The sequence below is a fragment of the Mobula birostris genome, chromosome 1, assembly GCF_030028105.1.
Source record: "Mobula birostris isolate sMobBir1 chromosome 1, sMobBir1.hap1, whole genome shotgun sequence".
Classification (NCBI taxonomy): Eukaryota; Metazoa; Chordata; class Chondrichthyes; order Myliobatiformes; family Myliobatidae; genus Mobula; species Mobula birostris.
Window position 1 is genome coordinate 26,396,747 of NC_092370.1, and position 22,564 is coordinate 26,419,310.

The following is a 22,564-nucleotide window of genomic DNA, read 5'->3' on the forward strand; positions in this document are numbered from 1 at the left end:
TGCCAGCGCAAGTGGTGCGTGCGAACTCGATTTCAACGTTTAAGAGACGTTTGAATAGGCACATTGGATGATAGGGGTACGGAGGGCTATGGTCCCGGCGCAGGTCGATGGGAGTGGGCAGTTTAAATGGTTTCAGCGTGGACTAGATGGGCCGAAGGGCCTATTTCTGTGCTGCACTATTCTATGACTCAGTATCTCCTTTTGTGAATCTATACAATCTTTTATTTAATAAAACTCTACCTTGTAGATTATTGTTGGTTTTGACTAACGTAAACAGGTGAATACAGTATTTATGAACACTAAATGGGATTAAATAACAGAGGAAGATGTAAAATGTATATGAAAAGATTATTTTACACAGTGAATAAATGAATTTGAATTGAGAAACCAAATTGTTTTTTTTAAATGTTCCTCTCTATTTATCCCTCAATCTCGATTTTCCATTTTCTCCGCTTATAAAGCTATTAAAATACCGCAGTTCATTCCCGTTTTTTTCAGAATTGATTCAGAGAAAAATATAGGCATTCATTCCGCTGTTCTGAAGTCCATTTCTAATTTTGCAAGTTGCAATGTCAGCTTTGCGAGGGCTACGAAAACAAACAACTCTGCTCTGAATGCCGGGCGGTTTGTGGTTTGGTTTGTTTTTGAGAGAAAAAAAATTAACATTTAGTTATTTTTGCAATTGCATCTTTGCATATAATTTCGTATAATAAAACTAATCGAAGGGGGTCAGAAACCTCGCGATGCAAGCTCGTCGTTCTGCAAAGAGATCGATTCTGGGCAGCCGGGTTTGCGCTCCTAGTCCGGCCGGAGATGGGCAGCTTATCCCCGGGGTGATCCAGGCGCTGAAATCCGAAAACAAGGAGTGTGGGGGGCGATGCAACCTCTACATGGTCATGCTGGAGGATGGCACCCTGCGGGAATACCCGGAGGAGGAGATCGTCGTGATGGGACCTGGTTTGCACCACCACCACGTCAGCAAAGTGCAGATGAAATGCAGAGAAAAGGTGTGTAACTAAAACGGAGAATGTGGATTGGGAATGTGCCGGTTTTGCCATCGTGTGCTTCCAAATATTGTCATACCTCCAGTAAGAGGCAGAGAATCATAGCACCACCTGCACCACCACCCTCCCGCCGAGATCCGGCGTCCGAAGCCGAGGCGAGCCCCCTCCCCCCGGGCACCTTTGGAGGCTGCTGAGCCCCCCGCTGGACCCTTTGTGGGTCTTATCCTGTTGGGAGGGTGGGTCGTTCATCCTCCATCTGACTCCCGGCTAGTCAGCTACTTGGAAAGGTTAACCACGCGGTGTTACTTGGCAATGGTCTGCCTGCTGGTGGGGGTTGTTCTCTTCCCCTTCTCCGCAGTGACACCGGGTCGAGGAGAAACCCTTCACCGGCAGCTTTTTGCCGTCGCTTTGTTTGCAGATATGTAAGGTTTTTGCGTCTCGTCTGGTTGTCTGCCGCCGCACTTTTTGAGTTGGCGAGAGCGAAGAGCGGCGGGCACCTCAAACGGGAGCGTGTGGCTCGGGGTCTGCAGGACGTGTCGCTGTTCACCTGGGCAGTGGAGCTTCGTGAAGCAGGACACGGGCACCCACGCACGGCAGCAACAGACGGGAACACAAATAACTAACACAGAGGAAACCTTGGGGGAAAAATCGCGCCAAAATTCTCTGTGCTGAGAGGAGAGGAAGCGTTGCTGCTGTCTCTCTCTATTTAACAAGCCGGGGTTATTGTAGATCAGCCGCAGTGTGTGTGTGCCGCCTGTTTACTAGAGCTTTAAGTAAACACTGCAGTCAATCAAACCTGGATTGAATGAAAAGCTTCATTGAAAGGTTGTGCGCGAGTGTGCTGGAGTTGCTGCACTGACAGTACGTGCGCTGCCCTACTCGGGGAAGAACAAAGTAACCAAAACAATTGGTTGTGGTCTTTTGGCCCGATCACGAGCAAAGGGCAAGGCCCCACCTCCTGGTGCGGTCACTTCGGAACCATTCAAAATGTTAACTGTTGCAGATTACATTCAACAACTGTGTATGCAGAAAATGAGGAAGTAGAAATACTTGCGTAGAAAAATATTTTGTGAAGGACTGTGAGCCCCTCATTGCGCATGGTGTTGGCTTTCATCAATATTATGCAGTGTTAGATTGTTTACAGAGGATTGGCACCGGTCTGTATTTAGAAACGATTGCAACAAAGGCACATTGATAGATCAATAGCTTATTAAACCACACAAAATAGCCTATTACAGTAATGCTTGAGATTGCCTGTATTTCAACCACATCATTCTTGTCTAATTGTGTTTGATAATTGTTATTTAATAATCTTGTGTGTTGCTTGCTTTAAACGTTCTCACACCAGATTCTTTAAAATTCCTAAATATAACTCAGGTAAACATTTAAAAAAGAGCTAAAATAGGCCGACAAGAGAACACTCCTCAGTTGATTCATTCTCCCATCACAGCATCCAAACATAATGCTAGTAACCCAACTGTCTTTGTCTCCTTTGTTTTTCATGGATCTCTTTTATATTATTTCTGGAATTAGGATTGCAAAATGTAGTTTACAGGTTTTTCTACTGAAAAGCAACTATGAACAATTGTGCTTGTGAGTGCATTGGGTTTAGTGACCTGTATGTTCACTAAACTATGCCCTAGGTGGGAGCATTGAGGGTTGTGCTTAATATTCTGCAGATGCTTCAACCACTTCAACTGCCTCCTAGAGGAGGGAGTATAAAATGGAGGGAGTTTTGTGCCAGGTTCTCAGGCGCAACTTTTATAAGGGAAGGGGAGAAGGGCACTCATTGGAAATATTCATATTTTCAACCGATTTTCTGTCATGAAAGATGTTCCACAATAAAAAAAGCAGGAGAAAAATATTGGAATTGTTGTGAAGAAATTAAAATCTGTATAGCAAGTGGGTGCTCTTCGTAATTATTTGTAAATTTATATACATGCATTTTCCCAATACAGGTGTTGTTGACTTCTGAATGACTTTTTGGTGAATCTAATTGGATTCTCCTCAAAAGCTGTCGCCAAACATAGCCTATGAATTGTTTAAAATCAGTATTTGAATTACTTAAAAATCACTTTCAAGTTAGAGACCTTTTTTGATTCTGGAAGCAATGAAGTCTGCAACAGTTCATTACCAAATTCACTCCTGCTCTCCTGGCCCAACCCCTGTGTCTCCTACCATTAGTAATGTAAACAATCCTACTTATTGGGAGCATTGTGTGCAGTTCTGTTTACCACACTAAAGGCAGAGGCTTTGAACGGGATGTAGAAGGGAGACACTGGGATGTTGGTTTAGAATCTCTTAGTTATAAAGAGAGGTTGGACAAACTTGGGTTGTTTTTTCTCTGGAGTGTCACAGGCTGTGGGAGGGGGACTTAATCGAATCTGTAATTGTGAGGTGCATTGACAGGTTAGATGGTCAGAGTCTTTTATCAGGTTTCAACTGCCAAGTCCTGAAAGCCATATCAGAAGAGAGAAGGGGCATTTCATTGACACCCATCATATGTTGAAAGGCCCCGACAGAGTGGATATGGAGAGGATGTCCCCTTTGGTGAGGGAGTCTAGGGCCAGAGGACGCTGCCTCAGAATAGAGAGGAGTCCATTTAGAACAGAGATCAGGAGGAATCTCTTAAGCCAAAGAGTGGTGAATCTGGAATTCATTGCCACAGGCGGCTGTGGAGGCCAAGTCATTCTGGTATATTTAAAGCAGAGGTTGATAGATTCCTGATTAGTCGGGGCAGGAAGGGATACGGGGAGAAGGCAGGAGATTGGGGCTGAGAGGGAAAATGGAACAGCCATGATGACATGGCAGAACAGACTCGATGGGACAAATGGCCTAATTCTGCTCCTCTATCTTATCTGTCACAATGGGGGTGCTGGGAACCGACCCAAATGCAAGACACAGAACTGGAGAAGGGACGTGACAGGATACAGGCAAGGAGCAGGGACAAGTACGCAGACTTGGGCTAGGGAAAGCGGGACCAGAACTAGGAACCATGGACTAGGAGACAAGGCTAGGACTCTGAGCCCAAGACTGGACAAGGACCCAGAACCTGGGTCTTGCCTCGGGCTCGGACCCCGGAACCAGGCATGGACATGACATGGCTTCAGGACAGGATGTGGCTGGGGTCTAGCGGCCTGAGCTTGGAGACAAGACAAGGCTCGGACTCTGAGCCCGAGACTGGACAAGGACCCAGAACCTGGGTCTTGCCTCAGGCTCGGACCCCAGAACCAGGCAAGGACATGACATGGCTTGAGGCCAGGGTCTTGGGTCTTGAGCTTGGCTTGGGATCCTCGAGGCTTGGGGTCTTGGGTCTTGAGCTTGGCTTGGGATCCTGAGGCTTGAGGTCTTGGGTCTTGAGCTTGGCTTGGGATCCTCGAGGCTTGGGGTCTTGGATCTTGAACTTGGCTTGGGATCCTCGGGGCTTGGGGTCTTGGATCTTGAGCTTGGCTGCAGGCTGGGGTCTTGGGTCTTGAGCTTGGCTAGGGATCCTCGAGGCTTGGTTTCTTGGAGCTTGGCTTGGGATCCTCAGGGCTTGGGTTCTTGGAGCTTGGCTTGGGATCCTCGAGGCTTGGGCTCCTGGAGCTTGGCTTGGGGTGGCACATGCAAAAATGCCATTCCCTATTCCCAGTTCCTCTGTCTCCGCCGCATCTGCTCCGAGGATGAAGTTTTCCGTTCCAGGACATCTCAAATGTCCTCTTTCTTTAAGGATCGTGGTTTCCCTTCTGCTGTCATTAATGATGCCCTCACCCGCATCTCCTCCATTTCCCACACTTCGGCTCTCACCCCATCCTCCCGCCACCACAACAGGGACAGAGTTCCCTTTGTCCTCACCTACCACCCCACTAGCCTCCGGATCCAACACATTATCCTCCGCAACTTCCGCCACCTTCAACAGGACCCCACCACTAAGCACATTTTTCCCTCTCCGCCTTCTGCAGGGATCGGTCCCTCCGCGACTTCCTGGTCCACACGTCCCTCCCCACGGATCTCCCACCTGGCACTTATCCCTGTAAGCACAAGTGCTACACCTGTCCCTACACCTCCTCTCTTGCCAGCATTCAGGGCTCCAAACAGTACTTCGAAGTGAGGCAACACTTCACTTGTGAGTCTGTTGGGGTCGTCTATTGCATCCGGTGCTCCCGGTGCGGCCTCCTCTACATCGGTGAAACCCGACGCAGATTGGGGGAACCGCTTCGTTGAGCACCTCCGCTCTGTCCGCCAAAACAGACAGGATCTCCCAGTAGCCACCCACTTCAACTCTGCTTCCCACTCCCATTCAAATATGTCCATACATGGCCTCCTCTACTGCCATGATGAGGCTGAACTCAGGTTGGAGGAGCAACAGCTCATATACCGTCTAGGTAGTCTCCAGCCCCTTGGTATGAACATAGAATTCTCCAACTTGTGGTAATTCCCTCCCCCTCCCTTCCCCTATCCCTATGTCACTCTGCCCCCTCCCCCAGCTGCCTGCCTCCTCCCTCTTGGTTCCGCCTCCTTCTGCTACCCATTGTGTTTTCCCCTATTCTTTCTTCACCTTTCCTGCCTATCACCTCCCTGCCTCCCTTCCCTCACCCCTTTATTTTTCCCCTTACTGGTTTTTCACCTGGAACCTACCAGCCTTCTCCTTCCCACCCTCCCTCCACCTTCTTTATAGGGCCTCTGCCCCTTCCCCCTCCAGTCCTGACAAAGGGTTCCAGCCTAAAACGTCGACCGATCTTTTCCACTGATGCTGCCCGACCTGCTGAGTTCCTCCAGCGTGTTGTGAGTGTTGCTTTGGCTCCAGCATCTGCAGATTATTTTGTGTTTACCAATCAAGAATCTGTCAGCCTCCACCTTAAATGCACCCGATGACCAGGTCTCCACGGCTGCCTCTGGCAACGAATTCCACTCTGGCTAAGGAAATTCCTCCTCTTCTCTGTTCTAAAAGGATATCCCTCTGTTCTGAAGCTATGTCCTGTAGTCTTAGACTCCCTCACCATAGGAAACATCCTCTCCACATCCACTCTGTTGAGGCCTTTGAACATTCAATAGTTTTCATGAGATTGCCCCCCAACCCATGCTTCTGAAACCCTGCATGCATTTCATTTAATTGTGTAAGTCTGAGATTCTACACAATCTGTGCCATGATTCAGTGTGATAATTCTCACTGGTTATTTTTCCAGATGTAAATTCACTTCATTTGTTTAATTTCTTAACTTTCTTCTGGTCTGCTCCTTTCTTACCACAAATCCCTGCTGTCTCGATCTTTATTGAAATACAAAGGCATTTGGAATGGCAAGACTGCCGGGAATACAGGTCAGAGGGAGGTGAATCACAAGGAGGCCACTTGGTTATCTTATGACCATGAGTGATATTGCCCCACAGATCTCAAGGACTTTTTTTTAAAGCTTTGCATAATTCGCAAATTGCTAATCATATTTTCTAGTTAGCTTAAGCTTCTCAAAGAAGTGATTTAACTCGAAAGACTGTCATTTCTTCATAGAGAAAGAAATTTCAATCTAAAATATTGAGAAATTTGCCTACCATCCATGAGGGACATTTATTACGAGCGCTGTATATGCAGGGCCCTATTAAAGATCCGACCCATCCATCTAGCATCCTCTGACTTTCTACAGTCAGGCAGAAGACTACGATGCATAAAAACAGGAACGGTTAGAATGAGAAACAGTTTCTTCCCCCAGGCCATTAGGCTTCTGAGCTCCCTGCCACATCGTATTTGAAGTGTCACTGTTCCAGTACAATATTTAATATTAATACACTATAGTTTGTTATTTATGTGTAATCCATCTGTAGATTTTATTCTTACCTTGTTAAGTTATTGTGTGTTATGCACTTTACACCCTGATTTGGAGAAACATTGTCTTGTTTCTATATACATTATTTGGTTATATACGTTATATACATATACAGTATATAGTTAAATGATAATAAACTTGATTTGATACTGGTCTTTAGAGAGGTATAACATTGTATTAGAATAGCAATGTTAGAATGCACATAGGATGGAAAATCTTTGGTTCTTCTGCATGACGTGGATTTGCTATTTAGATCAGCTGATTCATATTTTTCTAGTTAAAAAAAAGTACTTTTGTTGGTTTCCAGCTGACTGCTGCTGGCATAATAAATTTATTTATTTTGCAATTATAATCTGCTCACTGCCCACACAGTAAGTTTGCATGTTGTATAGCATTATTGGAATAGGTGTGCGGATGCTACAACACTGTTATTGTTGCTTCACCAAATTTAAATTTGCATTTTTAAGTGCTCTCATTTAAAAATAATAAATTAAAAGTGAAACAGCCACCTGCCGCCTTGGCATGTGGCTCTATCTGACTTGGACAGGCTGTGGTAGCTACAACTCTATGCTGCTGGCATCTCATCTTCCCTTCCCCACCCCCCCACCCTTTGCATTCTGGCCTTGTTTCCCATAATGCAGTTGGCACAAGGACAATTGTCAGTAAGTCAGTGTTTAAAAATTAATGACAGCAAATTCTGATGAACCGTAAGTATATATGAATAGTAAGAATGATTTTAGTATGTTATTTCCAATTTTATCTTTTATTTGAATAAAATATGTTCAATTTTGGAAAAAGTAAACCTTTATTTTGCTTTATCTCCCATTGCCGTCACCAGTTCTCTCTCTGCCTCCCTCTGCCTCTCTCTGACTCTGTCTATCTCTCTCTGCCTCTCTGTGCGTCTCTCCAAACTCAAGTTCCAATCTCCCTCCTAATTGCCAAGCAACTATTGCCAGGGTTAATCATGCAGATGGCTGTAATTTTTTGGAGACACCCCCCCCCCTTAGAGAACTAACAAAATTCAGGGCTGAAATTGATAGATTTTTCGATGCTGAGGGAACTGCGAGACGTGGGAATCAGTTAGGAAAATGAAAGCATGGGATTATGTTTGATCCTACTGAATGATGGAGGAGATTCAAGCCTTCTGCTTCTGCCCCTTCCTTTTGTCGTGTCCCAGACCATGCCTCCACATCCTTATTTACTTAACCAGCTGGATGCCGAAAGAGAAAGGAAAGTTACAATGAAATCTTGCTGTTAAATTCATTAGCAGTAAACCAGAACTCCTTGTAGGTATGGAGGTCATGGAATTTGGAAGATTGTTGAGAATGTGGACATAGAAATGGATTCAGTTTAGGTGCAGTGCAGATTAAGGGTGACGATTTTTATAAAAGTGAGGAGCTGAGTTTTTAATGTTAGCCTGTTGTACAGAAGCAGGGGCATTTCAGAATATTGTCATGAGGTGATGCTGCGAATGTGTTTGAGAGGCAGGATGAAAATGAACTCCAGGTGCCCTGGGCAATAACGAGCTAGTGTTACAGACTGTGATGAGCCCCAATTTTGCACAGTGGAGTTACCATGAGAAGGAAGAGCAAATACAATGATACATTTACATGGAAAGGGAAAATACATAACAAGGTTCACCAGTGGCCTGTTTATAAGGGAGATCACCTACAAAATCCCCCTCAGAGTGGCCCTACCTAAAGTCACTTTGCTCACAGATCAGGCTAGAATTCTATGATAATTGATGAGCACTGCAAAGTGACACAGGGCAATTTGAACATCTTGCATTTATTTAGTGCCTTCAGTCTGGTGTACCATTCCAAGCTGCCACACAAGAGAGTTATCGAAACATTTCAGATGCAGAACTGCAGTAGAGGATATTGAGTCACATGATTAAAACTTGAAAGTAAATGTTAAGGACTAACTTAGGGAGACATGGAGAATCTTGGAGGAAATTAAAACTGAGTTTGGCCAAAAACATTGACACCAGTGGTAGAGAAATCAAAATTGGGAGGAACACTAGGGTACAATTGGAGGAATGCTGAGATCTTCAAGTGTCATAGAACTCTCGAACCAGCCCCTTCAGTCCCCGCTAATCCTATCTTCCAGCGCTCTGCCTATAGTCTTCAATGCCATAGCATTTCAAATGCTGAGTTACTGTAAGTACTGTGAGAGTACCTGCCTCCAAACAGGAAGTTTCTCCCAGATTTTGACACCCTATCAGGAAGTGTCTCCCAGATTTCAAACGCACTTTGAGTGAGAAAAAAATCCACCCTTTTCCCTTCTAAATCTATGTCCTCAGATTTTAGATATTTCTGATGTGGAGAAACATTTCTTCAAGATTCAGGATTTAAGATTACTTATTGCCACTAAATGTAAGGAGAACAAAACGATTGTTAACTCCAGGTCTGATGCAGCATTAAAAAAACCCAATAAGCGTAAAAACACAATAAATATAAATATAAAAGCAATCCTGTAAAACACAATGTACAAGTAACTGAGTGTGGCCGTATATACAAAGATTAGTTTACATACTGGTAGTCTATGTGTAGGTGCAGGGCTTACTGAGAATTGACCAGGAATGGGAACTCTAGTTGGCATTTGACTAACAAGCCTGAAGGTGTTCTTTGCCCTAGGTGAAATCCACAAAATGTGCACACCCCTGGCTGATTAATTATTCAGTAAGTGAAAATTAAATAAAAAGATGCTGGAGATCCAAAATAAAACAGAATTAATAGATAATTTAATTTATTATCTTATTTTATAACATGGAGTGAACTATTATGATAGGCTGCATCACTGTCTGGTGTGGTGGGGGGGCTACTGCACAGGACTGAAAGAAGCTGCAGAGGGTTGTAAATTTAGTCGGCTCCATCTCCACCTACAAAGTACCTAGGACATCTTCAAGGAGCGGTGTCTCAGAATAGCAGCGTCCATTATTAAGGACCTCCAGCACCCAGAATGTGCCCTTTTTTCACCATTACCATCAGGTAGGAGGTACAGAAGCCCGAAGGTGCACACCTAGCGATTCAGGAACAGCTTCTTCCCTTCTGTCATTCGATTCCTAAATGGACATTGAACCTGTGAACACTACCTCACTAATATATGTATATTATTTCTGTTTTTTTGCATGATTTTTAATCTGTTCAATACTATAATTGATTTACTTATTTATTATTATTATTTTGTTTTTTCCCCTTCTATATTATGAGTTGCATTGAACTGGTGCTGCTACGTTAACAAATTTCATGACACATGATGGTGATAATAAACCTGATTCTGGTTCTGACTATTTAAGTGCATTTCTGTAATATTTAACAACACTTTTCCAAATAGCAAATGAATGTTTACTGTTATTTAAGAGACACACCACAGGCTCCTTGAGCTCACTCAGCTTTTCAATGACATTATGACTGATGGTGCGTATCAATTCCTTTTTCTGGCCTGATCCTCAGATCCTGTGATCCCTTTAGTGCCTAAAAGTCCATCAATTTTGGTTTTAAATATACTCAGTGATTGAGCATTTACAGAATCCTCTGGTCTCGAAAACCCCAAAGACTGTGGATGGAGCGTTTTCTGCCTGGAGCTCAGTGACCAGTGGTGTTCCATAGGGATCTGCTCTGGGACCCTTGCTGTTTGGGGTGGTTATAAATGACTTGGATGAGGAAGTGGTAGGTTGGCAAGTTTGCAGATGACATGAAGGTTAGTGGAGCTGTGGGTAGTGTCGAAGGTTTTCGTAGATTGTAACAGGACATTGACAAGATGCAAAGTTGGGCCGAGGAGATCGAAACCATCGAAGCGAGATTGCAGCGTTGTCTATCAGCCTCTCTCTCGCTGCTGCCCGAGGAAGAAGGGGTGTCAATGTGTGCCAGTCTCTCTCTCTCTCTCTCTCTCTCTCTCTCTCTCTCTCTCTCTCTCTCTCTCTCTCTCTCTCTCTCTCTCTCTCTCTCCCTCTCGCTTGCTGCCCCCGAGGGAGAGCCCCTGTGTTTGAATTCTTTCTCATTCTCTCTCTCTCTCTCTCTCTCACTCTCACTCTCCCTCACTCACTCTCACTCTCACACTCTCGCTCTCACACTCTCACTTTCTCTCCCTTACTCTCACTCTCACTCTCACTCTCACTCGCTCTCGCTCTCACTCTCGCCCTCACTCTCACTCTCACACTTCCACTCTCACTCTGTCGCTCTCAATCACTCTCTCACTCTCTATGCTGTCCGAGGATGGTACTGCAGTTCTGTGTCTGCGGTTTGTAGTTTGGACTGTAGTTCTTGGTCGGTCATTTTTCTGTTGCTATTTTGGGCTGCTTTGAATCAGAGTGGCCCTGTAGATGATGAACACTTGAGCTGAAATGAATATGGACTCTTATGATTTTGTGCTTCACGTTCTGTGTTTTCACTTGCTCTTTCCTGTGTTGTTTGCGTGGGAGGGGATGGGTTCATGATCTTGCTGCCGATTGTGCAATTTGTATTTTTGCACATTGGTGGGAGGGGACAGGTGTTGACGTTTTCTCTTTGAACAGGTTCCATGGTTTTCTTTGTTTGGTGACTGTCTGTGGGGAAGACAAATCTCAGGGTTGTATACTGCATACATACTTCGATAATAAATGTACTTTAAATTCTTTGACTCCTTTGAAGTGGCAGATGGAGTTCGAAGTCGGCCTAACATTGTGGGCCGAAAAGCCTGTACTGTGCTGTGGTGTTCTATGTTCTGTTTGCAACTCTGTAAGGGAATATATACTTCCTCATTTTGAGTCCTAATTGGCTATCTCCTTGTTGTCATAGTTTCATTAGTGAATGGATTGTAAGTTTTAATAGTGACAGGTAACTAGGAAGGTTGGTTCTTGTATTTCAGAGCAAAGTGATTTTTCACTCAAGGAGCAGTATTTTTTTGTTTTTGTTCTTAAGGCTCCATTAATCCCTCATTATCCTGACCAGCCATGCAATATGGGACTCCAAAGCATTGGAGGTTTCACGGACCTGAGTGATTCAGTAGGGTTCCTGCATCAGTATCGCAGCTCTCATTATCAAGTTTTTAAATTTGGCGTTAGCTCGCAAATTGTCAGATTTAATTTATTTGCCATTTTAGAATTTGAGATTGAAACGTTGCACACAACCATTACACGCAACACCCGACAGCAGGTCAATTCTTCAAATGGTTAGTGCATAGGAACCATTGGCTGGAATTTCTTGGCAGCTGTATTAGCTCAGATGAAAACTATCTTTGTCTTAAATCAACTTTATGTGCATTTTGTTAAACCTCAACTTGACCCTTTGTTTTTACTGAATGCAGAAAGTTTCGATTGTAGCATCCTTTAACTCAAAGTGCTGAAAAGCAATTAATCTGTCATTTGTTGAACATTACATCTAGAACGGCCAGTATTTCAGAGGTAGTCGTTTCTTTCTGTTTCTTTTGCTTACCAACTTGTCATCTCTTTCACTCATCCATAACTTGGAAGAAACAAAATAGGCAGCTCCAGGCTGTCTGACATTTTAACAGCGTCTGATAAACTTATTAAGGAAATGAGCAGTAAAGATAAAAAACATAATTCTGTTAATTTAATTAACAACTTTGCTAAAAGCACTTTACAACCATTGAAATGCATTTGAAATATTAACACTGTCTAATCTAAAAAGTGCAGGACAATTTGTATACATCATTATCATCATTATGTGCTGTGCCGTATGATGTTGGCGACATGGTTTTTGATCATTATTGTTCTTGGCAAATTTTTCTACAGAAGTGGTTTGCCATTGCCTTCTTCTGGACAGTGTTTTTAGACGACTGGTGACCCCAGCCATTTCACTGGACAGCGAATTAGTTGATGCTTTTGTTTATACTCAGTGTCTGATGCCTCTCACTTAAGTGTCCAACAGTAATCAGCCGGCATTGATGGATTCCTGTTGCCTTGATACTATTTCTCTATGACCGCAATGTATGTCAAGATTTGCAGGGAAGAAGTCTAAATGGGAAGCATGCTGTCAACCAGCTGCATGTAGCTTGGTGCTCTGTAGTTAGAAACATAGAAAACCTACAGCACAATACAGGCCCTTCGGCCCACAAAGCTGTGCCGAACATGCCCTGACCTTAGAAATTACCTAGGCTTACCCATAGCCCTCTATTTTTCTAAGCTCCATGTACCTATCCAGGAGTCTCTTAAAAGACCCTCTGTTTCCACCTCTACTACCGCCGCCGGCAGCCTATTCCATGCACTCACCACTCTCCGTGTAAAAAAACTTACCCGTGACATCTCCTCTGTACCTACTTCCAAGCACCTTAAAACTGTGCCCTCTCATGCTAGCCATTTCAGCCCTGGGGAAATGCCTTTGACTATCCACATGATCAATGCCTCTCATTATCTTATAGGATCAATGCCTCTCATTATTTGTACACCTCTATCAGATCACCTCTCATCCTCCATCGCTCTAAAGAGAAAAGGCTGAGTTCACTCAACCTATTCTCATAAGGCATACTCCCCAATCTAGGAAACATCCTTGTAAATCTCCTCTGCACCCTTTCTATGGTTTCCATATCCTTCCCGTAGTGAGGTGACTAGAATTGAGCACAGTACTCCAAGTGGGGTCTGATCAGGGTCCTATATAGCTGCAACATTACCTCTCGGCTCTTAAATTCAATCCCACGGTTGATGAAGGCCAATGCACCATATGCCTTCTTAACCACAGAGTCAACCTGTGTAGCAGCTTTGAGTGTTCTATGGACTTAGACCTCAAGCTCCCCCTGATCCTCCACACTGTCAAGAGTCTTACCAATAATGCTATATTCTGTCATCATATTTGACCTACCAAAATGAACCACCTCACACTTATCTGGGTTGAAGTCCATCTGCCACTTTTCAATCCAGTTTTGCATCCTATCAATGTCCCGCTGTAACCTCTGACAGCCCTCCACACTATCCACAACACCCCCAACCTTTGTGTCATCAGCAAATTTACTAACCCATTCCTCCACTTCCTCATCCAGGTCATTTATGAAAATCACAAAGAGAAGGGATTCCAGAACCGATCCCTGAGGCACACCACTGGTCACCAACCTCCATGCAGAATATGAGCCATCTACAACCACTCTTTGCCTTCTGTGGGCAAACCAGTTCTGGATCCACAAAGCAATGTCCCCTTGGATCCCATGCCTCCTTACTTTCTCAGTAAGCCTTGCATGGAGTACCTTATCAAATGCCTTGCTGAAATCCATATACACTACATCTACTGCTGTACCTTCATCACTGTGTTTAGTCACATCCTCAAAAAACTCAATCAGGCTCATAAGGCATGACCTGCCTTTGACAAAGCCATACTGACTATTCCTAATCATATTATGCCTCTGCAAATGTTCATAAATCCTGGCTCTCAGGATCTTCTCCATCAACTTACCAACCACTGAAGTAAGACTCACTGGTCTATAATTTCCTGGGCTATCTCTACTGCCTTTCTTGAATAAGGGAACAACATCCGCAACCCTCCAATCCTCCGCGCCCTCTCCCGTCCTCTTAGGTGATGCAAAAATTATTGCCAGAGGCTCAGTAATCTCATCCGGTCCCGGTGACTTATCCAACTTGATGCTTTCCAACAGCTCCAGTACATCCTCTTCATTAATATCTACATACTTAAGCTTCTCAGTCTGCTGCAAGTCATCCCTACAATCGCCAAGGTCCTTTCTGTAGTGAATACTGAAGCAAAGTATTCATTAAGTACCTCTGCTATCTCCTCTGGTTCCAGACACACTTGATTGGTCCTATTCTGTCATGTCTTATCCTCTTACTCTTCACATACTTGTAGAATGCTTGGGGGTTTTCCTTAATCCTGTCTGCCAAGGCCTTCTCAGTGCCCTTGCTAGCTCTCCTAATTTCATTCTTAAGCTCCTTCCTGCCAGCCTTATAATCTTCTAGATCTCTATCATTACCTAGTTTTTTTGAACCTTTCGTAAGCTCTTCTTCTTGACAAGATTTACAACAACCTTTGTACACCACGGTTCCTGTACCCTACCATCCTTTCCCTGTCTCATTGGAATGTACCTATGCAGAACCTCATGCAAATATCCCCTGAATATTTGCCACATTTTTTCTGTACGTTTCCCTGAGAACATCTGTTTCCAATTTATGCTTCCAAGTTCCTGCCTGATAGCCTCATATTTCCCCTTACTCCAATTAAACTTTTCCCCTACTTGTCTGTAACTATCCTTCTCCAGTGCTGTGGTAAAGGAGATAGAATTGTGATCACTATCTCCAAAATGCTCTCCCACTGAGAGACCTGACACCTGACCAGGTTCATTTCCCAATACCAGATCAAGTACGGCTTCTCCTCTTGTTGGCTCATCTACATATTGTGACAAGAAACCTTCCTGAGCACACCTAACAAACTCCACCCCATCTAAACTTCTAACTCTAGGGAGGTGCCAATCAATATTTGGGAAATTAGTATCTCCCACCACAACAGCCCTGTTATTATTTCATCTTTGCAGAATCTGTCTCCCTCGATGTCCCTGTTACTATTGGGTGGTCTATAAAAAGCACCCAGTACAGTAATTGACCCCTTCCTATTCCTAACTTCCATCCACAGAGATTCTGTAGACAGCCCCTCCATGACTTCCTCCTTCTCTGCAGCTGTGACGCAATCCCTGTTCAACATTGCCACGCCCCCACCTCTTTTGCCTCCCTCCCTGTCCTTTCTGAAACATCTAAAGCCTGGCACTTGAAGTAGCCATTCCTGCCCCTGCACCATCCAAGTCTCTGTAATGGCCACAACATCATGGCACCAAGTGCTGATTCACACTCTAAGCTCATCCATTTTGTTCACAATACTCCTCGCATTAAAATAGACACATCTCAAACTATCAGTCTGAGTGTCTCCCTTCTCTATCACCTGCCTATCCTCCCTCTCGCACTCTCTCCAAGCTTTCTCTATTTGTGAGCCAACCTCCCTTTCCACAGTCACTTCAGTTCGGTTCTCACCCCCCAGCAGTTCTAGTTTAAGCTCTCCCCAGTAGCCTTAGCAAACCTCCTTGCCAGGATATTGGTCCTCCTGGGATTCAAGTGCAACCCGTCCTTTTTGTACAGGTCACACCTGCCCCAAAAGAGATCCCAATGATCCAGAAATCTGAATTCCTGTCCCCTGCTCCAATTCCTTAGCCACGCATTTATCCTCCACCTCACTCTATTTCTATACTCACTGTCACGTGGCACAAGCAGTAATCCCAAGATTACTACCTTTGAGGTCCTACTTCTCAATTTCCTTTCTAACTCCCTGTAGTCTGATTTCAGGACCTCCTCCCTTTTCCTACCTATGTTGTTTGTACCAATATGTACCACGACCTCTGGCTGTTCTCCTTCCCACTTCAAGATATTGTGGATGCGATCAGAAACATCACGGACCCTGGCACCTGGGAGGCAAGCTACCATTCGGGTTTCTTTCCTGCGCCCACAGAATCATCTGTCTGACCCTCTAACTATAGAGTCTCCTATCACTGCTGCCGTCCTCTTCCTTTCCCTACCCTTCTGAGCCACAGGGCCAGACTCTGTGTCAGAGGTGCGACCACTGTTGCTTCCCCCAGGTAGGCTGTCCCCCCCAACAGTGCTCAAACAGGAGTACTTACTGTTGAGGGGGACAGCCACTGGGGTATTCTCTAGTATCTGCCTCTTGCCGTTCCCTCTCCTGACTGTTATCCACTTATCTGTCTCCCCAGGCCCCAGTGTGACTACCTGCCTATAGCTCCTCTCTATCACCTCCTCACTCCCTGACCAGACGAAGGTCATCGAGTTGCAGCTCGACGCACCTGGCGCAGATGTGGCCATCTGGGAGGCTGGGAGTCTCTAGGACCTCCCACATCTGACAGAGAGCACAGGAAACCAGCCTCACTCACGTACTTTCTGTCTGTATTCTACACAGATAACCTACCTCCCCTCGACCCTTTGTCGCTGAAGCCCCGTTGAGCCAAAGCCTTCCTACTCTACTCCCTCTATTGTATAAACCTCTCTTCTTTTTAAACTCTTCTCGCTGTTCTCACTGGCTGACGTCCACACAAATGTGCAGTTGTGCCCCTTTCAAACCGCTGAAGAAATAACCAAGAAAATTTCCAACCAACAACTCTGAGTGCCTTTCATGCAATTTTCTCCAATCCCACTTGATGTTCTTCCAATTGTCTGTCGTTGAAGGCCTGTTTGATTTGTGGACCAACAAAAATGCCTGCCTTAATCTTGGCATCACTTATTCTGACTTGAATTATGAATTAAAATAACAAATACAAGCAATTTGAAAAAAAATGGTGCATGATAGGGATATTTCATGGTGACTTTCTTGATCGGCGGCCCAAGATCCATAAGATACACCCAAAAGAATTCAGGAAGCAAAATCTTTGTTATCCAGTGTTATCAATACTCTTCAGAGATTGTTTGCCTGGCTTCAGTGGTCACATAACCAACACTTGTGTTATACACCAGCTGCTTTCATGGCTTCATGTGACTCAGATCGAGGGGCTAAGCAGGTGCTAGACCTTGTCCAAGGGTGACCTGCAGACTAGCAGAGGGAAGGAGCATCCTACACCTTCTTTGGTAGAGACGTATCTCCACTCCACCACCCAAAATGTGGATATATATAACAAAAAAAATTCTGAGCTGTATTGATGAAGAGATAAATATTGGTCTTCAAACAATGTTATGTGATAAAATATTTAGGCATCCTAGAGAAGGTGAATGTGGCCTTGTTTTAATTTCTCACCTGAAAGATGGGAACTTTCTGGATCAAGTGCTCCTTCAGTATTGCATTAAGTGCCAGTCGAAATCATGGCTCATGCCTCTGAAATGGTACATAAAACCACAGTGACTGATTCAGAGGCAAGAATGTTCCTTCCAGAGCCAAACCAATTGTCAATTCACATATTTAACATATCTGTTTTTCAGCAAGTGGTTCCCTTTCTAAGGACGTGCCGTTACTTTGTACATGTTATCAACCTTCAAGTGTTCTGTTCCTGTTTTAATGTTCGATTATTACCCATTTGGTAACTTAAAGCAGTGGTTTAGATTTGCAATGGGATTTGCACTTAAAAATAGCTTGTGCCACAAAATATTTCCATTGCTTAAATAGTGTTGTTCTCCTGTAATTTTCATAGTAATTATTGTTTTCACCTTTCTTCTGAAAAATTCTTTACTTAAATGTATTGGTCCAGCCTCCATGTTATATCCTGTGGACGTCTTGAAACACACAACCACTGCATTGCAATCTTTTTAAAGCTATATCTTGGGGAAAGGCAGGAGATTGGGACTGAGAGGAAAAACGGACCAACCATGATGAAATAGGAGAGCAGACTCAATGGGCCAAATGGCCTAATTCTGCTTCTATATTTTATGGTCTTGTATCTAGGAATTTACTTAACCTTTCATTTTTGGAATGCTCAACTCAAAATACTTTATTGGGAAGAAATCTATTAGTGTTTTCTCATTATGCATATTTAAACATGTATTTTATTGAATGTTAAGAGAACAGACAATTTTCGTACGAACACCGTGTGGGATGCATGTACAGTTATCATATGGAAAATGTGGTAAGGTGTACTGCCTTTTGATGTCTAAAAATTGAGTGAGAAACTAAGGGGTTCAGGAAGACACTTGGTTGTTAGGGAAAGGCCTGTTTCTGTTTCTGTACTGTGCAATTCAATGACTATCTGTGACTGTAATTCAATGCAAATAATTTTTGGTCTTTGCTAAGTGCTGTAGAGCTTGGAGTTGTTGTTTCAAATGTTCAGTTAATTTTTTTAACCACTGGAGTGATCATAACAATAGACAGATTTTAGTAAATAGGTTCATCTAATTTTAGAAAATATCAAAATGTGTAACTAATGCAAATATAGTTTTGGTAGAAGAAATTGAACGTTGCTAGGATGATGCTCCTTTGAAGTCTCTTGTCTTATTCCTTCCACCCTCTATTTAAGCCTTTCTGTTCTCCCAAAATTAGAATTCACTCCACGATCTGCTGCTGTATGTAGCTTTTCCATTGCTCCTAGAGAGCCCAACTCCTTTTTGTTCTTGTTTTTTTTCTCTTTTTATAGGCGTGTTGATCTGGGAGTAAAAGATTTCTGGCTGTCCAGCCTATGTGTGCCTCTCATAATCTTGTAAACTTCTATCATGTCTCCTCTTAGACTATGCCGCTCCACAGAAAACAACCCATGTTTGTCTAACCTCTCCTTTATAGCACATTCTCTCTAATCCTGGTGACTCTTTTCTGCACCCTCTCCAAAGCCCCCATATCTTTCCTGTAATGGGGTGACCAGTATTGAATGCAGATACAGCCTAAACAGTTTGATAAACCAGTGACGTAACTTCTTGACACTTGTACTCAGTGGCTCAACTAAGTAAGACAAGCATGCCATACACCTTCTTAACTACTGTTACGTACCCTGTAACGGGTTAAAGAACCAGCAGAAATGGTACACACCTGGAGCCTGGTTCTGCTGTCAATGAATTCTATTTTATTAATAACTACGTAATAAAGTAACATAAAACCAGATAAATCAAACAGGTTAGCAGAGGTTATGCATATATATAGGTGTGGAAATATAAAACCCAAACTTCTTCAAGCTTAGGTGGCAAGTGATGCAGTCTTACAATGGTAGGTAAATGAAATCAGTTCAGTTCATGTTATTGAGTTGAGTAGAATTGAGGAGAGATAGAGAGGTGTTTTGTTGTCCACGTAAGCTGATGCCATCGATTCTTCCCGTTGTCCTCCGAAACTTCCAAGTTAGCCAAACTTGACCAACTTAAGAGCGCTGTCTTCAAGTGATAATCTACCAACTCAGGCAAGGGTTAGACACACAGGTAGACTCCACAGGGTCGCTCTTTCATGCACTAATAATCACAGATCAATTCCTCTCAACCGATCCTCAGTCCCACACTCATGGGCAGCTGAACAGAATAGTGGTAACTTCACCACACCTTAGTGCGTCTGCGTGTCCTGCGAAACAAGCAACTACGCTGGTTTAGATACTGTTGTGCTGAACACCAGCTGTCCATCAAGTAGCTCCTCCCTTCTCTCTCTGTAGGAACTCAGAAGCTGGCAGCGTCCTTGCAGAAATCCCAAACAAACTGTGAGCAGTCTTTGCCCCTCCCTCTCTCTCTCTCTCTAACAAGCTGTTTGTGCTGTACAGCTGCATGCTCTCTCTCTCTCTTTTTTTAAAAGCACAGTCCATAATGAATCACTCAGGATATTGTCACACTACCCTATCAACTTATGCAGCTGCTTTCAGGGAGCTATGGTCCTAGACCCATCTCTACATCAACACTGTTAAGGGTCTACCATTAACTGTCTGCTGTCCCTTTATTGACCGACTATATTGTATCCTCTTTGTACGTCCTTTTCAGGGAGTGTTAGTGCCTGTTACCATTGAAGATGTTTATTTGCCATTATCTTTCCAGATTTCCACGAAACATTCGATAAAGTTCATTACTATAGTGAAACTGATTGAGGATAGAAATTAGTGGGTTTTCATTAAGGCAAAGATGTCACTTGAAGGGGCAGTGTTAGGCTCGTTGTACCGTGATTTAACAATTGTGGTTCAAGAACTTTGTGCAGCCTTGTTGCATATTCATTTGAAGGGGTGATTGGTTAAATCAAAGGTTATAGTTAGGACTCATGATGAGTTCAACTAATAGAAACAAGTGGGTAAAATACTGACAGGAAAATGACCTTCGATCTTGTCGGATTAATTAATTGGTACTTTATGTATAGATCAAATAATCTGAAATAAATGAAACTGGAAAGAATTCAGGATCGATAGTAGAGTCAGACTTAAATCTTTGTCAGTCTGAAATAAACAAAGGGAATAGAATTCTGAATTAGAGCCATGGAGCGCTACAGCACACAAACAGGTCATTTGGCTCATCTAGTCCAGCTTAGTCCCATCAACCTGCTCCTGGACCATAGCCCTCCATATCCCTGCCATCCATGTACCTATTCAAATTTCTCTTAAATGTTGAAATCCAACCTATATCCACGACTTCCGCTGGCAGCTTGTTCCACACTGTCACCACCCCCTGGGTGAAGAAGTTCCCCCTCATGTTCCTCTTAAACATGCCACATTTCACCCTTAACCCATAACCTCTATTACTTGGCTTCAACCAATCACATGCTGAACTATATGGTACAAAGTTTGATTGCTCCTCAAGTGCCTTGTTCTATTTTTGCCATCGAACGTTTCCAGTTTTTGAAGAGCACAGGAGCAGGGCATAGACTCTGATTCCTGACATTCTTGGATTAAGCTAAAAGGAAAATATTGTCTCTTTGGCCTTGACAGAAGATACTGGCAGGACAGTATGTAAGGAGAGGCAATGCAGATCCAAATTTTATTTAAGTATAAGTCATGGTCATTTCCAGCACCATCTATAAATTTGCCAACGACGCAGCTGTTGTTAGTGGTGAGGAGGAGGCGTACAGAGGTGAGATAGATCAGCTGGTTGAGTGGTGGTGCAACAACATCCTTGCACTCAGTGTTAGGAAGACCAAAGAATTGATTGTGAATTTCAGGAAGGGGAAATTGAGGAAACACACATCAGTCCTCGAGGGATCAGCAGTGGAAAGGATAAGCAATTTCACATTCCTGGCTGTCAACATTTTTGAAGACCAATATATTGATGCAATATCAAGGCACAACAGCGGCTATATTTCATCAGGAGTTTGGGGAGGTTTGTTAGGATATTAAAGTCTCGCAAATTTCTACAGATGGAGAGCATTCTGACTGGTTGCATTACCATCTTATAAGGAGGGGCCACTGCACAAGATCGGTAAAAACTGCAGGAAGTTGTAAACTCAGCCAGCTCCAACCCCAACTTGGAATGGTTGCCCATTTATAGTAATAAGGGGGAATCCATAAACCTTCACTGGGGATACTGTTTGGCGGTGTGGTGTAAAGTGTAGTGTAAGAGTTTTCAGGGTCTCTGACCAGTACTTAGTTTGTACTTCTATGAACTTACCTACTGTCCATTACGCCACTGGCGTTCAGGGCAGCAATGAAGGGCCTCCATCTCTGGTGATGTTCAGGGCTTCCTTCGTTGGTGACACCCTATCAGTATTCACTCCTGCAAGTCCTGAGTGGAGGCTCGAGAATACTGTCGCACTCAGATGTAGAAGGGTTCTTCATTGCTGTTTCTGTAACAATTTACCAGTCAGGGTTGTTAGCCCTGAGCAGAACCCCTGAACCTGGAGGACCGGTGGACCACTCTTAGTCTGGCTTCCACCCTTTGACCTGTTTGGCATGGGTGACCCTACCAAGAGCCAAAGCCTAAAGCCCTGACCGGCCATCATAGCTCCCCAGGTCATTGAAGATAACAAGCCTCCAGACCCAACGACAAGGTGGTAGTCCTCTTGGAGGTCTTTCATGAAGAGACTAACTTATTCCATTGTACTTTGGAGGACTGCACCACTCTTGTTGAGAAGGAAATTTATTATCTTTTAGTAAGGAGTTAAAGTGGAATTTAATAATGACAGAAGCTTGAGTAGATAATGTTGTAAGGGCTTTATTTCGAAGTTTTCTTTAGCTTAGTCATTGTAATCTGGTGCTGGAATCTGACACAAGTACATCGGAATCAGTTTCATAGTTACTGAGCATAAGTTGTGAAATATGTTGTTTTGTGGCAGCAGTACAGTGCAGTTTACCTCATAACGAATTACTATGAGGTACAATAATAAATAGGTAGGCGGTTCAAAAGAAGAAGTGAGGGAGTGTCCATGGGTTCAGAAATCTGATGGCAGAGGGGAAGAAGTTGTTCTG

The 22,564-nt window shown here is 43.7% G+C and overlaps 1 protein-coding gene across 1 annotated transcript in view; it reads left to right on the plus strand.

Moving 5' to 3' along the window:
• Nucleotides 1-624: 624 nt before the first annotated feature.
• The window catches only part of znf704 (zinc finger protein 704), a 212,388-nt gene continuing 190,448 nt past the window's right edge, over nt 625-22,564 (plus strand). The window contains exon 1 of the mRNA XM_072253050.1: nt 625-1,007. Within this exon, the coding sequence (XP_072109151.1) occupies nt 744-1,007 (264 nt within the window). The 5' untranslated portion in view covers nt 625-743. The remainder of the gene's footprint in view (nt 1,008-22,564) is intronic.